The following is a 17,304-nucleotide window of genomic DNA, read 5'->3' as shown; positions in this document are numbered from 1 at the left end:
CAAAATAATGTATTTTGAAGGGGAAGTGCTAGAGTAAGAGGCCACTGACTTCATGCCACGTTTTGGACTTGTTGGAAACATTGGAATGGATGAAAACTTTCTCTGGTCTAACCCTTTCTGATCTCTTATCTTACAGTATTTATGTATTTTTATCTCCTCAAAAAGTATTCCATAGTTAAAATTCCATACTTGGCAACCTTCTCAGTGACTGCCTTGACTTCATTTTTGTTCACTGTGTTTGAGTTCTTCCTTTTGTTTATTATGAAGTGCTTATTATGATTAATTCTTGCATTGGTTAATGCATATGATGTGGTATATAGAAAACACTAGTCATAAATAATTTAAGTATTTTAATTAACTTAATTCAACCTGATTCATATAATTTTGTTTTCTATCTCATGTAATATGTTTGGGTCTGTAAGTTTCAAAATAATGTATGGGAAACAAGTAACAAATGGTTAGTGAAGTTGATGTCACAAAAAAAGAAGTTTTTATGTTAATCTGGGAAAATTCAAACGCAAGAATCAGTTTATAAAATATTTCCCAGTAGAATATTTGGGAGGGATTTTTCTGGGTCAGAGTAAATATTTTTTTCTTACGCATCCTAAAATCAGAAGTAATCTCCTAATATTCAGGCATATGATCTTGAATTGGGAAATAACTAAAAGCTCATTTGTTCAATCCCTTCTTAATCTACCCTGCTTAATCTATGCTCCTTTGCATGCCCATGCACTCTGTCTCTTATTTACTCATATATGTATATATCTTCAGTAGAGGTGGATGAATATGTTGTTCCAAACTTGCCCACTCTCTCATTTTCCTGCCCTTCAGTTTATTTTGGTCTGCTTCATTTATTTATTTTTATTGCTTTTTTAATTAATAACAGAAAAAAAAACCACAGTGATAATACTGATGGAAATACATACATTGTCATAGAGAGGAGAAAAAAACATAAGAAGTGCTCTACAAAAAAGTGAAAGTAGTACAACAAAGAAAAAATATAAAAACCATAATAGAATATGTCATTATAACCAGTTATAATTCTATACATACTTATCTGATGGAAATATTATTCAAGGACATACATATTTCTAATATATTTGTTTGACTATTATTTTTTAACCTACTGTAATTTGTATGAATGAGTCCCATATTTCATTGTACTTGTCCATAAAAAGTCTGTTTCTGTACTCAATCTGCTCATAAGTGGCAAATGCAATCAGGTCCTCAATCCATTGAGTAAATGGGGCCATTCTTCGGTCTGCTTCTATATCAGTTTCTAAATTTAGTTTCTAAAAAACTACTGAAAATTCATCAACGTTTTAATATTTTTTTTATTGTTATCTAAATATTTTTCCAAGCAGTTGTCCCCAATATAAAGCATTTTTATTTAATCTTTTTTCCCAATATAGGAATTTCTGTGCATTTTTATTTAACAGACTCATCTTTGCTTCATTTTGAAGGTTGCAAAACACAGCAACAAATTCTGAAAAGTACAAACTAAATATGGATCTTGGTATGCAAGTGCCTTCCATAACCAATTGTTCTGGGGTATAGTCATTTAAGGAATTTTTGTGCGTATTATTCACTTATTACTACAACAATTCCTTCTTGATTTATTCTCCAGAAAAAAAATGAAAAACAAGCAAAAACAAAAGAAACAATATATAAATAGAAGAATACTAGCTGAAATCAGACTGGTTTTTTAAAAATCTGGTTGGGGGAACTATAGTTCGGTGTTACATGCAAATGGAGCAAGTTTTGGTTTGCATGAATTGTAGTTTGCTTTGAAAGAGTGGGGGGGGGAGTGGAAGGCAACAGTCTGAACTGGTTTGAAAACATTTGCAGGTTGGAAACTCAGAACAATTCGGTAAACTCCATACAGCCTAATAACAAAATTGCCTTTATGGGGTTTGAACCATGCTTCTAATGTGTATCTTCCCAAGCCAGAGAATGAGGGAATTCGAATATATAAGAGCAAGGAAACACTGAAGCCTGATAATAGTGGCAACAGTATGGCTGGTTCCCAGCTACGAATCAAATCAATGAGTTAATTAGTTAAATGAAAAATTGACATTAAAAGCCCAAGATAAGGCCTAGAACTACCAACAAGAATTAAGTAATCCAACTAAGATATGCAGTGAGGTACTGCAAGCGTAGCCAGAGTCCAAGGAAATTATATGTATTTTGCTTCCTCCCCCTAAAATTCTAAGATTTCACAGCCTGAATCCTGTGCAAAGTAGTGGCTAAGAATAAGGGTGAGCATCAAATGAGGAGAACAAAGCACTTTGAAGTGCATCTCAGCCTAGGACATTGTTTTCAGTATCCAAATGGAATTCTTAGTTCCTTCACACATGTACAAAAACCAGACCAGGTTTTCCTTATGCCTTCTTCATTTTAGCTGCCTAATGTTAGAGTATATTATTATTTAATGATTGATGGTTGAAAAGCATTTGTGATCTATTGGAAATTGTACAGAGATCTCCCAGTACATCCTGATCTACCTTCTGCCCACCTTCTGCCCGCCCTTAAGCTAAAGAATTAGCTAACCGAACAGAAATGGACAGTTTTATTGTAGCATCAAACAGCATGACTAAACCAGGGGCTTAACCTCAGCAGTGAGTCATTTCTGAGAAAGAAAGGAGAGATAATTGGTTTTTTATCTAGAAATTTTGACATTGGCATGACACAAGTACTGAAGCATGCTGAATTTACTGAGCTGAAATAATTCATGTAAGCAACTTGTGGCATTTGAAGCCAAATTAGATGTTATATCTGCAAACTTTTGCATGCAAGTGAAGTAACTGCCACATTTATGTAAAGGAGGCAAAAATGGAGGGTGAAACTACTTCATCCCAACCAGTTTTGTGAGTCTCCAAGACTGAGGAAGACTCACATGTTGGAGCAAAGCCAAGTAGGAAGAAAGCAGTCAATCTTTTTCTCTTACTACTGTTTTATCGCATCTCTTTAAACTATACTCTTACCTCATGTTTTATATGACCAAGTCCTCCATAACATCTATCTTTTCCCTTACACCAAATTTCACAAAATGGTTAGCATTTTTGTAATGGCAGATTCTTTATTTCTTTATAGATCAGCAGAGTAATGACAAATTAAACATGGCTCATTCAGTCTTACTTCACAGTTGCTCCAACCTCGTAAGCAAGTCACATTATTAAATCCTGCAAAAAGTGGGAAAAATAGGTTCCTGCCTGGTATGGTAGTTTAGGCAGTCCTGCTAGTTAATGGTGGTCCATTTTTTATATCTGATGCTCCCACATGAGAGGATGTTTTGAACAGGTTTTCCATTACTTAGTCTGTCTTGAATGGAAATCAGAATATTGAATTTGGACTACTGCTTCTCAATATTAATTAAACTTTGTTCAGATCATTCTGTAAAACATTTCATTGATTTCGTTTGAAATAGCTGAAAATGAAGAGATGTTTCTCTGCATCCGTAGCTCAATACTCAGATTGAGTCAGAAAAGGAATTAACATTTACTTCTAGTCTTGCTAATGTGTGTCAGTAAATTATTTTCTATGCAAATTGTTCCTACACAGCTCCACGTAAAACATGGCTAAGCCCCTCTTGCATAAATGTTTAGATTTGGTTCTGTTCATGTATTGGATCAAAAATGTTTTATCTTTGTAAAGTTGAATGGATTAAATCCATTTATCCCTATGCAAGTCTTTTCCAAACTAGATGCCCTCCAGATGTGCCATCCTATACTTCCTTTCATTGCCAGTCAGTATTGCTGTTAATGATACTTGCTGAGGGTGATAGGAACTCTAGACCAGCTCATTGGGAAGAACCAAAGTGTTAATGCTTACTATATATAGGTAGTCCTCACTTAATGACTGCTCTGTTTAGCACCCATTCGAAGTTACAGTGGCATTGAAAAAGTAACTTTATGACCGGTCCTTGCACTTAGGACCACCGCAGCGTCACATGGTCATGTGATCACCATTTGTGCGCTTCACTGCCGGTTTCCAACAAGCAGAGTCAGCGGAGAAGCTAGCAGTAAAATCATAAATCACTGTCACATGATGTCTCACTTAACAACCGCATTGCTTAGTGACAGAGTGGCCAGTCCCAATTGTGGTCATTAAGCAAGGACTACCAGAACTTCCTTGAAAAGAAAAATAATTTCAAAACCCTGTACTCTTCCACTCCCACCCCAAGAAAAGCTGTTAGAAAATTTGCAACTCTGGCTTCATGCTTGACTGGCTAATGAGGTGTAGAAAGAGAACATTGCCAAGTGTGGCATGACATTGTGATCCTTTTGTAAAAATCAGGAGCCTAAGGAGATCTCATTCAGCTACTGGTGCAGACTTCAAAGGCCAGCCTGCTGCCTCAAGTAAAAGGTTAATAATCATAATTTTGAAAAACAGCCTTAGGAAATTGATGTCTTATGATTAAAATATAAAACATACATCGTTCTGAAGATAAACAAATTCCTTATATGCTTCCATTATTTGGGGTACTTTTGATTAAAGGAGCAGGATGTGATTTCCAACCAAGCCTCTTCTGCAAATCAGTGTTGGTTTTATGCTTGCCATTTTCCCTGTAAAGCAATTTGTAATAAATCTGACATTGTAGCATAATACAGGATTTCAGCCACTGCCCTTTCCTTTGGTAGGATGGCCCAGATCTGCATCCTGTTGTGTGATAAAAAGATGGAACTTTCTCTCTACATCATAAGACTGGGTGTTTCTCAGCAGGGCCTGCATTATGACTGTGTTGTAGACATTAAGACAGGAGCTTTATTATAGTTTGGGGAGTTGGGTTTTTTTATATTATAGCTTTTATCAGTGTATGATATATTTAAAGTGCTGGGAATCTTTGTAGAGCCTGGATGTAGAAATATTGTAATAAATGAGGATTTTGCAGCTGTCAACCTAGATAATGCAGGTGAATTATCTCATGACTTGGCCCACCCATTTCTCAGAGAGATCCACCATCAAAAGCGAAAAAGTAATCCAAAATTATTTTTTACACATAAAACATCTGTTTGATGAACGAGAATTAAAGTAAATATGTTTTTCACACTTGAGTTCCAAGTAAACCTTGTGGATCCTTGTAAAACTTACTGGGTTTCTATTCTTTTCTTTTTTTTGAGGGGGGGAGGGGTGCCTTCGATTCAATTTTTTACTTCTGGCAACTGCCTAGAAGTCCCTGCAGTTTTCTTGGCATGGTTTTTCAGAAGTGGTTTGCTCTTGCCTCCTTCCTAGGGCTGAGAGAGAGAGGGACTGGCCCAAGGTCACCCAGCTGGTGTCATGCCTAAGGTGGGACTAGAATTCACCATCTCCCAGTTTCTAGCCTGGTGCCTTAACCACTACACCAAACTGGCTCTCAAAACTTAATGTATGATTAAATTGGTGAAGACAAGCAAGTTCCCTGAAAACAAACTGGCCTTCATGCTTTCATCAGTTGCCAGAAGGCATTGGTTACTGTACACCCTAGCATGTATCTACAGATCTGTGCATTGCAACCATTTAAAATGTCTTATTGCTTGTTTCTTAGTTCTCTTGTATTTTTTTTGTTATTCTTAAAATACTAGTATTTTTAGTGGAAAAGCAAGATTAAAAAATGAAATTGGTAAAATAATGGTCTGTGTGAACTGAATGTACAGTCTGTAACATGTCCCAGAATTCTCTGCCACTTAGTGTAGGGATGAATGTCTTCTGCAGATACATCAGTATGGTAAGAATTCCTTGAAAACCATTAATGCACTTGAAGGTTCAAGTTTATGTATTTTATGTAAATGAACTTTCTATTACATCCATGAGTTTCAGCCTGTCAGAAGGCATAGATTTCTAATATTTTCTGAGGTTGAAGTGAAATGAACGATTGATAGTTGAAGCTGAGATTTTTTTTTCTCCTAATACTGGTATTGTGTCTTTAAAAAGAGTGCTGTGTTCCTTAAAGAAAAAAATGTATACTATGATTTACATAAAAAGCTAGTTTGATTCTTTCAGATCCTTGCTGTGGTTCCTTGCTGCTAAGAAAAGGATGTAGTAATAACTGTAATCATCCCTCTGAAAACCCTGCAGGTGGATTGCTTGTAAAAACCTAATTTAGAACTAAATTCTAACCCCGTTCAAGTCACTGGCAGAGGGAAAAAATGCAGAATGGCAAGAAAATAGTTCCCATCCTACAGTGTGGGGAATATCTGGCTGGCTGGCAGAGAGCTGCAAAAATGCTATTAATCTTTTGAAAGAGAAATGCCTTGTTGGAACAATGAGGATACTAAGTGATAACTTTCAGAGGAAACTCTTAAAATTTTACACTGCTGTCAGTTTGCCTGTTTTCTTTAGGTGTATCTGCTCAGCTGACCAGCAGTTGCCTCCGTCGAAATACTTCGGTAGGGACTCCCTTTTGGATGGCTCCTGAGGTTAGATGGAATTTTATTAATTCCTTGTTTTTCCTCCTTCATCTTCTCTATTTGTACTTCTCTATGTATTCATCACATGTTATTTCTCCCTCGTCCTCCCCCCAGTTGTCTTTGTTATGGTGCTTTTAAATACTGAGGCCCAATCCTATTTTTAATCAGGGCTAAAGTTATTAAACTATACCAAGACTCTGTTTTTAATTATTCCTTTGGGTATAGTAAAATAACTACCTTACATTGAAATTATATTCCATCCTATGCACAGAAGTGTTCAGTGTAATAGAATTTATAACATGAATTCTTTTTTTTTTTAATCTGATATTTTAGGGTCATCACAGACAATTATTAATTTGTGCATTTGCCTGTACTGAGGACATCTTCTATACGTAGCATTTATAAGGAAAATCTAAATACTACAAGATGAAATGTATTAGCAAAGGTACCCAACCAAAGACACAACTCAACATTGCACAGAAATGTATGAAAGAATGATAGGGAGTAGGGATCAATAAATATGTCAACTTCTGTTTCACTTAGTAGCTGGTTAGATCTTTCGATCCTATGGATCTAGAGTTTCTAAAATCTATGCTCCCAATCTACTCTCTTTTCATATCTCCCAGTGACAGAACTTTGATACCAAAGATAATAACTTTCCATGTAGTCAGGAAAGGGTGTTCTGCAATTGTATTGTGTCTGAATTTGGTGTTCTCTCCCCCAACCCCAGACCAGATTTCCAATCTAATGTACAAGTCCTGAATAGCACTCCCAATGGGTGTGGACTTCCAGTATTAGTCTCTTTTGTCCTACTTCAGGTTTCTACTTTTAGAAAAATCTGCATGAAGGCTTTTTGTGCACGTTTCTCCTGATACATGCATTTTTGTGAAATAGGGTAATGCGTTCTACTTTGTAATCTTCACAGACTACAACTGGATGGGAGGGGCCCTGCCACTCCGCCTCAGACTCAGCAGAGCACTGGATACCTATTTTTGTATACCAGATCAACTGTACCGTCTTAAACTTTATGTAGCCAATTATATTTTAATTTAGAATGAAGCAGCCACATGTGTGCCGCAACATGTTATTGGAATATAACTCACGTCATCCCTTACCACTGACCATGCTTGCTAAAGATGTTTGGAATGGGAATTCAGCAACATCTGGAGGGCCACCCCTTGCCCATCTCTGCTTTAATTGGTTGCATTTTAAGTATATGACATAGTCTGTGGGATTCAATTAATAATGCCTCTCATAGAAATAGGATGGATGGCAAAAAAAAATATTTACAAAAAATCTGATGGTCCAGAAATGCTTTATGTATCATGACCCACCCAAGCCTACCATCCATCTTAATGGTTGGCAAGAAGCAAGAATGGATTTTTTCTTAGGCCCTTGTGTGGGTCTCAAGTTGTACTGCTGTAGTTTAAGATGAGGAATGGGCAATATAACAGTTCACCAACTCACAGATTTATCTCATTTCAGCTTTGTAACTGGTTGAGTCCCTTTTTAAAATGTGAAGAGCCTCTTTAAGTACTTCATTCATATACAAAGTGCCTTATTAGAGCTTCTTCAGCTATTGCCTATAGCTATATCTGGTGCGTGAGAATTATTTAGGACTTGGTATCAAAGCCTACATTGGATCTTGAATTGCATGAATCTAGTCCCAAAGAAAAGGATTTGAGTGATCTTCAGGTGCTTCGATGCAATAAATGGAAACACAGAGAAGGTCTTCTCTCTGCCATCTGATATTACTGCAATATAGTGCTATAGTTTGTGGTGCTGTGGTTTCATAGCAGCAGTTTTCAGCCAAATGGCTATTATTCTCAGGCACTATGGAAAATCAAGATGTAATTTCAGTACTTAACCTTTCAGATTGTTTCCACTTCTTATGTTGTGGCATAAAAACCCTGAAATCATAGTTGTCCTTAAAAGCTTTAGAAAGAGATGAACAGTGTGATTGAAGACAGGAGTGGATTGTTAGATCTCTTTCTGAATCAGTGTCAGTTTCATTTGTGTTCATTCATAAATCTGGATCAGTCTTCTGTTTAAAAACATGTAAACAAACAAATATACAACCATATCTTGTCACAAAATATATACTTCATTGAGAGCCAGTTTGGTCTAGTGGTTAAGGCACCAGGCTAGAAACCAGGAGACTGTGAGTTCTAGTCCTGCCTTAGGCCTGAAAGCTGGCTGGGTGACTTTGGGCCAGTCACTCTCTCAGCCCAACCTACCTCACAGGGTTTTGTTCTGGGGAAAATAGGAGGAGGAAGGAGTATTAATATGTATTTTATTGCACAGTGTAGACTTCATACATCTTTTGAATGAGAGCTATTTTGTTGAGGTCTATATCATGAAATTTGGGAAGATGCAAAAACTGATGGGTAAGTGCATTTAGTCTTTCCCAATCTGATGCATTCAAGATTTCCTGAACTTTATCTCACATAATTTCCACCCAGAATGGCCACCAAATTGGTTGGGAATTTAGGGAGTTGAAGTCCAAAATACCTCAAGGCACTGGGTACATTAAGATTAGTTTGAGGAATGCAAATCAAGCTGGAACACTTAAAAATGCAAACTAAATGAGGACTTGAGCATTTTTAGTACTTTCCCAATGGGATTTCTAATCCAATGCTTATTTGTTTATTCATCTACTTTATCTCAACAGGTGATTGCATGCGAGCAACAGCTAGATAGTTCCTATGATGCTAGATGTGATGCGTGGTCCCTGGGTATTACAGCTATAGAGCTAGGTGATGGAGACCCACCTTTGGCTGATTTGCATCCTATGAGAGCTTTGTTCAGAATACCAAGGTAAGGTCTCAATAAAATTTACCAGCATTTTGGGTTCTTCAGCAGCTGTAATAGCATTGTAAAAAATGAGTTGGGAAAAAAATTAATTTTCTCATCGAAATGCAAAGTTCTTAAGAATAGCACAGCCCATCATCTCATTAACTGGAAATTCCTGGGATCCTGCATGAGTGCAGGCAAAGACATGAAAGACTCTGGGTCAGGGATGGGCTTCCTTTTGTTGACTATGATCTCCATCATCAGCTGGAATGATCAGCGTTAAAAGGTATAAATGTTATCAGCGTTATAAGGACTTGTCATCCAACAATAACAACATCTGATGGTCTTAAGATAGGAAAAAAATGAATCTGTGCTTTCACAATCTGTGATTTCGCTTCCCCACAATCACCACTAGACTTCTTCAAATAGCAGGATCTTTTCTCTGAAGAAGATCTCAAGGTTTGGGTAGGTATATTCAAACTCTAGGATATTGAAAATACAGTAGTGTCCCACAATTAGCATTTTATAATTTGAAAATCTCTTGTCTAACTTACTGTATATATCTATTGGTGGCATTGGAAGAGCCTTATAATTCAGATGATATATTGTCTTATTACCATATAATCAAATAAATTGTTTTTACATTACTGTGGCAATAAGTATTTCTTTTAGAATGCTACTTTTAGATGTGTCTGTAAGATATAAACCTTTCTCCATTATACCCCAATACAACCTTCTGAAGATCTACTGGTCTCAATAATTCCTCTGCTTTTTCTTTCTTTTCAGTGTCACATGGGGCTGAGCGGGGCGGAGAGTGTCTACTTTCAGATATAAGCCTTTTGGGGTAGAGACTTGTCTGATCTTTTATTTGTGACAACCATACATATATTAACAAAAATAAATTTCTTGTTATTTCACCTAGCAGTGGAAAAATCCTGATTAAAACTCTGTATTAATCAGTTGAAGAATCAGTGGATTAGAACAGTATTTCTCAATCTCAGCAACTTTAAGATGTGTGGGCTTCAACTCCCAGAATTCCCCAATCAGCATTCTGGCCAGGGAATTCTGGGAGTTGAAGTCCACACATTTTAAAGTTGTTGAGGTTGAGAAACACTGGATTAGACTGTGGTCCTCAAGGCAATTACAAGTAAATACCTTTTTCTCTCAACCTGATAGGATATAAAGAACTGTTAAGCTAATGGCTTTTAGGATTGCAAGGAACTTGAATGATGCATAGATAATGATGAATAAGTCATTAATCATATTTATTTATGGTGTAGTACATTGTTAATCTTGTAGTATTAAGGCAATCAGTGCTGCATTTTACTTTTCTAAAAGTGCTCTTTATAAATCAGAGGAAATCAATTCGTAATTACTCTTCTGCAAATTCATTACTCAGTTTGACTATTCACACTTTATTTGGTGGCCAGTTTTAGGCCTGTTGTGTTAACATATTAACTTATTTTAGTACCATCTTCTGCAGGAATCCATCTCCAACATTACAGCAGCCAGAACTGTGGTCATCTGAATTCAATGACTTTATCAGCAAGTGAGTGATAGTCAAATCATTAACAAAAAAATCAATATATAAATGCACAGAAACACAGCATTAAAAATGCTTTGGTAATATTTTTGTTTGCTGGAACATCTGCCTATATTCCTGTTAAGTAAGGATCTGCCCTATAGTGTATGCAGAACAATGGGTTTAAGTCAATAGGTATTTATTTTATTTCATATATGTAATGATTGCCCAACCCAAATACTCAGACTCACAAGAAGTGCTTAAATGAAATCTGATTTATTAGGGAACTTAGGACAAATACAGAGAAAGCTGAGAATGAGCAAAAGCACGCCAAATACAAACTTAAGACTCCTCCAGTGCGTGCGTGTCCCGCCCCCGTTGCAACAGCCCCGCCCGGTCCAGGTGCTAGCCAACGTCAGACCTGCTAGCCTGGGAAAGTAACCTTGAACATAACAGATAAGAAGAAAACATTCCAAAGCCAAGCCAAGAGATAAGTACACTCATCCTCCCATGAAAGATGAAACACGTATCCAATTAATGACATGAGAAACGTTACGATGTCTCAGAGACATTGAAACGGCGAACATGACAATATATTTATATCCAACCTTTCTTTTATTGTGGAATTTAAGGTAGTATAAATGGGATTCTTAGGCCTTCTCTCTTCCATGAAATGGCCAGCTCCAGATCTGCTTAGCTTCATCAAGATAACTGGGTCATGTGCCCATAGATTGTGCCTCCCTTGGTGCCATGGCTTTGACCTTAAGTAGCCTTCAGCATGGATAGAAGATGAGCTGGAGAGACTTAAACCCTCCCTCTCAAAGTAGTCACCAAAGTGATTCCAAAGGGTCCCTGTTCCTGTAGCATAGATTTTCAGTGGAATTAAAGAAGGCCAGTACCAATCCTTCTGCTGATGGAAGCATTACTCAGGCATTGTAGGATCTCAGCCTATTTGTATGAGCAAATAATGCTTATTAGGCATATAATAGTACATGCAACATTGGAAGTAGGCAGAGATATAGCCTAATGTTCACAGCAGTTGCTACTACCTTGACAAGTAGTAGATTATATCCTTCCTTTTCAGTCTGGGAACAAGCAGAAATCTACTCAGAAAGATGACCATTCTGTTCAAGGGTTCTGTGAGAAGACAGTGGTGGGATTTCAGTGCAATGTAGTTCTTTCCCAGCTCCTTCCATGGCTTTCTAAAACACATCATGGTTTTGTATGTGCGAAATATGACAGGGTGACCATAAACCTGAGTTTTGGGAAACAGTTCCACATGCTAGTCCTGTGCCATAGGTGGAATCAGGCTTCCCTTCCTCTCCTGTCATCCTCATGCAATACTTCATTATATTTCCTAGAAATTGTTCTTTTCTGCCAAACTAGGTGTTTAACCAAAGATTATGAGAAGCGCCCCAGAGTGACTGACCTACTGCAGCATGATTTTGTGAAGCAGGTGGAGGGCAAAGAGAATATCCTGCAAATGCAACTGATGGAGTTTATTGATGTTCACCAGCAGATGGGCGTTACTGAAAAAGCAAGGTAATTTTTCTCCTGCACAGAGCAAAGTACATTTTAAGATCATTAAATTTAATTTTGACAAGCAAACTTTAACCAGCAAATATTTCTGTGAAATGAATAATGGAGGTGGGATATGATCCAAGATTTGCCTTCCTTGGGAGGGATAGAAGATCCCAAGGTACGTCGTCTTGTCATTTTAAGAGAGGAAACACACAAAGGCTATGGTATAAAACCTAAAACAACTGTTTTAAAAACTAAGGACTTTTTCTAGACCCTCCCTGCTCCAGGAAATCCAGGAAGCAGAGGAAAACTCAATCCCCATTCATGTTTCTGATGCAGCCCTGCTCCCATCCCATCATCAACCCCATCATCGCTACGGCCTTCCTCTGGAGTATTGGTTAATGAGATTAAAGGTATCATGAACATTTGGAGCCAGACTGTCCATATGTTTGGACAATATGAATAGTCCTGCTGGAATGCCCACAAGTGCTAATTCATTCCCTAAAGATCAAAGAGCATACAGTGGGAGCTACAAACAGGGAAAGAAGCAGCCGATATTTTTCTTAAAGTAGAGGGTGTCCACTAGACCTCTGTTTGTTCTCTGACTAAGTGCTGACTGTGCATTTTTTCCCACCTGAGGTCATCGATCCTGATCTCCATGATCCCAAGTATGAAAGGATGTGTCCATATTCACTTTTTAAGCAATCAGAGGAAGGAAATATTTTTTCTTCCTAGTGGAACTATCTGCACGGTTTGCTACATCATTGTGGAGATCAGCGTGTGATTCTCATGGCACAGACAAAAATGGTGTCTTCTGAATACTAGGATAAAAAAAGATTAAAAGATCCAATGAACTCCACTCACTTAATTTACTTTTAGGAAACACACAGCTACTTTCCCATTTCAAAATAAGACCTTCCTATTCATCTTTCAGCTGTTTAATAATTATATAGTTTTTTTTATGTGCATAAAATAATTGATTGCTTCCTCTGTTTTTCTGGAATATAGTTGTACTTGGAATTTCTTTTGGGATTAACAAGTGAAGCTTTAGGCGAATTAAAAATTGCAGGCCTTTGACACCCATCTGAAAGGGAGAGATAGAAGAACACTTAAACTTCATAACATGCAGTTGGATTCTGTCACCTGGTAGAAAGTTGTTTAAAGAATGTGCACACACTTCCACTGACCTCTTGGACATATAATCTGGAATATTTCTTTTGGAATGTCTTCCAGAGTTCTGCTTTGAATATACACTCAGCTCCAAATTTGCATTCCCCTTCTAGTAAGGATAATCAACCAACCAACCAACCATCCTTTCCTTGTCCTCCAAACATAGATCTGAGTACTTCCAGCAGTATCAATCTTTATAGCAAATCCCATGTCTCCCAACCCATAGAGGAATATGAGAAATGCCATAAAGAAATAAAGTATATAATCCAGAATGTAGCTTCCATCATACTGGGAAATGGTGGGTGTGAGATTTCCCCTGAATGCAGAAACTTAATACTTCAAACATGTATAATGTAAATCTGTGTCTTGCCAGTGGAGAAATACAATAAATCAGGAACTGGTTTTGTTTAACCGTATGAATTCTTCGTTAGCATCCATGAATTTGGCTACATATTTAGATGCATTCATGGAGTTCCTCAACGTGAGGAACTCCTTTTGCCTGCATTCATTAGTTCATATGGTGGGACTGCATTCCTGTCATAGGTATAATGTCATAAAAACTCTTAACATGAGTTATCTGCAATCTACCCAAGTCCCCATTTAGCAAATGAAAGAAATATTATTGACAGCATTAGTATGACTTACATGATTTTAAGGACATTTAGCAAGATATCCTGTGCCTCATGATGCATAGGTGAAATTACAAGAAGTATTTTACTTCAGCGTCAGGTTCTCTGAAACAACTTCATCAAAGTAATGTGCTGAATTTGAAATTTAGTTGTTGATGAGTATTGATGTGTTTCTGCTCTGCTTCAAGGTAAGAAATAATAGATTATCCTTTTTAAAATGGAACTTAGAATCTAAAAGACTTTTCTTTAAAACCATCAATTGTTGGTGTCACCTTTTTCTCCATGTCAAATGACTTGAATATAGAAATCCTACTAAAATCAGCCACTTATTATTATTACTATTATTGTTATTGGTTTTGGTTTTTATGGCAGTTTAATGTTTTGAAATGTTTTTGTTTTGCAATCACCCATTGAGATCTAGGAATTAATTTTGCTCTTTTTATTGCCTGCTATTTATCTGATTAGAAATGAAAACGGGATTTTGAAAGTGTCCTCTTCTCTTCTTAAAGCCCAACTTGTTGTCAGTATTGGTGGGAATAAGGGTATCCTCTGTCAGTCCATGACAAAGAGCAAATCTAATGAATGGCATTATTGAAAAGGCTGAAAGCTTATAGCCAAGAAGTCAAACTAGATGTATGAATTGAAACAAATAGTACAGGTAGTCCTTGACTTACGACCATTCGTTCAGCAACCGTTTGAAGTTATGGTGGCACTGAACGAAGGGACTTATGACTGGTCCTGAAGTTACAGCTGTTGAAGCACCCCCACAGTCATGTGATCAAATTTTGGGTGCTTGGCAGCTCGCCCACACTTATGACTGCAAGGGTGCTTCAACTCCCCCCACCTGCCTATCTATGGCCTTTTGGCACCCTGTTCTCTGCCGCTCCAGCTTCTGACCACACAAGCCTTCCCCAGGTCGTGCATGGCATTTTCCTCATGAGACCTGGGGGAAGAAGGCCTCACATGGCCAGCAGCTGCCTTGCAAGGAGTCAGGCCAGGCGTGCCTCAACAGCGGGAGCAAGAAGACAGTGAAGGTCAGCTGGGCCGGTGGAGCACAGGGCAGCAGGGGCCTCGGAGTGCAAGGTGGCGAGGCCTTCTGTGGCTGGGATTGGGCTGGGTGGCTGAGGATTCTAGGGGCAGCTGCAATGGAGCACTGCACTGCGGCTCAGGCTTCTTGCAGAGCCACGGTGTGCCAAGAAACCCCTGAGCCTCATGATTCTGGGGCTATTTGCCGCCCCACAAGGCAAGGTGCAGGGTGGCCAAAAGGGCAGAGATGTGGGGGGAGATAGGTGGGTGGGAAGAGTTGGAGGCAATCCCTTACTTTATTGAGGCTCAGAATGGGAGGGACCAAGCCTGGAATGGCTTGGATTGGAGTGGGTCCTCAGCTAATGACTGGTGGGATTCACTTAATCACAGCAAAGGGGAGTGCCAGGATTGCCGCGTGACATTGCACTTTACAACCGCATCACTTAGCGATGGAAATTCCGGTTCCAATTGTTATAAATCAAGGACTACCTGCAAAGTTAAATGCTTTCCCACTGCTGTCACAAATTATACCAATTGGGGTAGCAATTTCTGATCAGACATGTATGATTTCATTAGATACTGAATCTCTGGAAGGTTAGCTTGAAAGGCACAAATATGCAAGATTTGCATTTTCCCCATAACAGTTTTGTAGAAGTAGACTTTCTGTTGTCCAATACCTAGTTTAGCACTCTGGCATAGAACTGCGGCATAGACACCAGTATTTGGGAAATGCTTAGACTGATCTGTGTTTGTTCCTTGTGCAGTAGGTGTTACTGTAATCCATCTAGTGCAGACAGCATTTTGCTATTCCATTAGCTTTTGAGGCCATCATCATCTGTAGGAAATTCTTCAGCTACTTCCATCAGATAATACTCACCACAGCAAGCCCAGTTTTTGAACACCCTCAGTGTAATACTACAAAGGGCTCCTGTCTTTTTAGAATATTCTTTCTCTTTCACCTCTGCTGCTGCTTCTCCAGCATGCCCATAAAAATGCAGCTTGGGCTGTCCTAACATGCTCCAGTGCATAGCAATTAGGTGACTAAAAGTGACACTCAAGCAAAGAGGTTATTTCGTCAAGCAGTGTCTGACAAGATTAGCTTGTCTCCTGTTGCCTCATCTGTCCAGTTGTGTTTGCCAGTCAGGAAGAATTGCAGTAATGCTTGTGGTTTCTGTAGCTGATCCAGTTAGGTTTTATTACAAAGATTTGTCACACCCACAGATCAACCAGCCCTACAAACATTGGGGCATAATTAACAAGGTGACCTTTAGAAATTACAAAATCACTGAAAGTTGTTTAGGCATCTTGATTAGACTAGGTCTTCAGTAAAACATTTTGAGAGTCAACAAGATAGACTACAAACTCTAAACCTCAGACAACTGGTAGCCTCATAATGCTTAATCATGGTTATAGTTAGCAGAGATTGTTGCTTTAATGCTAACAAGATCTCAGACGTTCAGTGAAACAATGGCTTAATTTATTTCTTTAGAAGGTTTACATACAATAGGAATGGGAAATTTGTGATTGAATCCCCTCTAAGCAGTGGCAGTATCTTTGCCACAGATTGGTAGCACTCTTTTATATTACTGTACATCAGAACTGTAATATAAGCCCTAAAGTTTCAATGCTTTTTCAGTGTTATAAAAATGAAGACAAAAGCCTACCCCCCCAATGGAAAAAAAAAAGGAAAACTCCCAGCCCCACTCACCTGTATTGTGATGTGACTCTACCACTCAAAAATTGTTAACTGCACCCCTCTAGGCTACCAGCAGGTTCTCCGCTCTTGATACTTTGGGCAACAATTGCTTGTCATCTTACCATCAGAAAAGCTTGGGAGGAAGAGGGACAGACTGTTTCTACTGTAATTTACTCAGTGCAGAAATATAAGAAATAATGTGGATTTTAGGTTTGCTTCTTTTAGAACAGAGTGGGAAGAGCATTTATAAGAACGTATCTTCAAGGAGGGTACTGAAATAGGTGCCCTTAATTTGGTTCTTTCAGTATGTCATAACAAGTGATAGGAAAAACATGGAACATTTTCCCCTAAAATGAGGGCAATAGATGAGTTTCTACCTCTGATCAAGAAACACAGTAGGAGTCCTTGACCAAATATTGGATCCCTAATTCTGTCTGCATCATTTTTTCCCAAGTTGGCCTGCTCTAGCTGTGTTGGGACTACATCATAACTGCATGTTAGCTGGGAATCCTTGAGGATGCAATCTGGAGAGTGTCAAATTGGGGAAGGCTGAGCTACATA

At 38.2% G+C, this 17,304-nt stretch overlaps 1 protein-coding gene across 1 annotated transcript in view; it reads left to right on the top strand.

Moving 5' to 3' along the window:
* Positions 1 to 17,304, top strand: part of MYO3A (myosin IIIA) — a 103,610-nt gene that overhangs the window by 13,255 nt on the left and 73,051 nt on the right. Inside the window, exons 5-8 of the mRNA XM_063301919.1 lie at positions 6,319 to 6,395; positions 9,058 to 9,203; positions 10,663 to 10,728; positions 12,088 to 12,243. Of these exons, the coding sequence (XP_063157989.1) occupies positions 6,319 to 6,395; positions 9,058 to 9,203; positions 10,663 to 10,728; positions 12,088 to 12,243 (445 nt within the window). The remainder of the gene's footprint in view (positions 1 to 6,318; positions 6,396 to 9,057; positions 9,204 to 10,662; positions 10,729 to 12,087; positions 12,244 to 17,304) is intronic.

This window comes from Candoia aspera, chromosome 4 (genome assembly GCF_035149785.1).
Source record: "Candoia aspera isolate rCanAsp1 chromosome 4, rCanAsp1.hap2, whole genome shotgun sequence".
Lineage (NCBI taxonomy): Eukaryota > Metazoa > Chordata > Lepidosauria > Squamata > Boidae > Candoia > Candoia aspera.
This window is presented reverse-complemented; position numbering and strand designations above follow the sequence as displayed.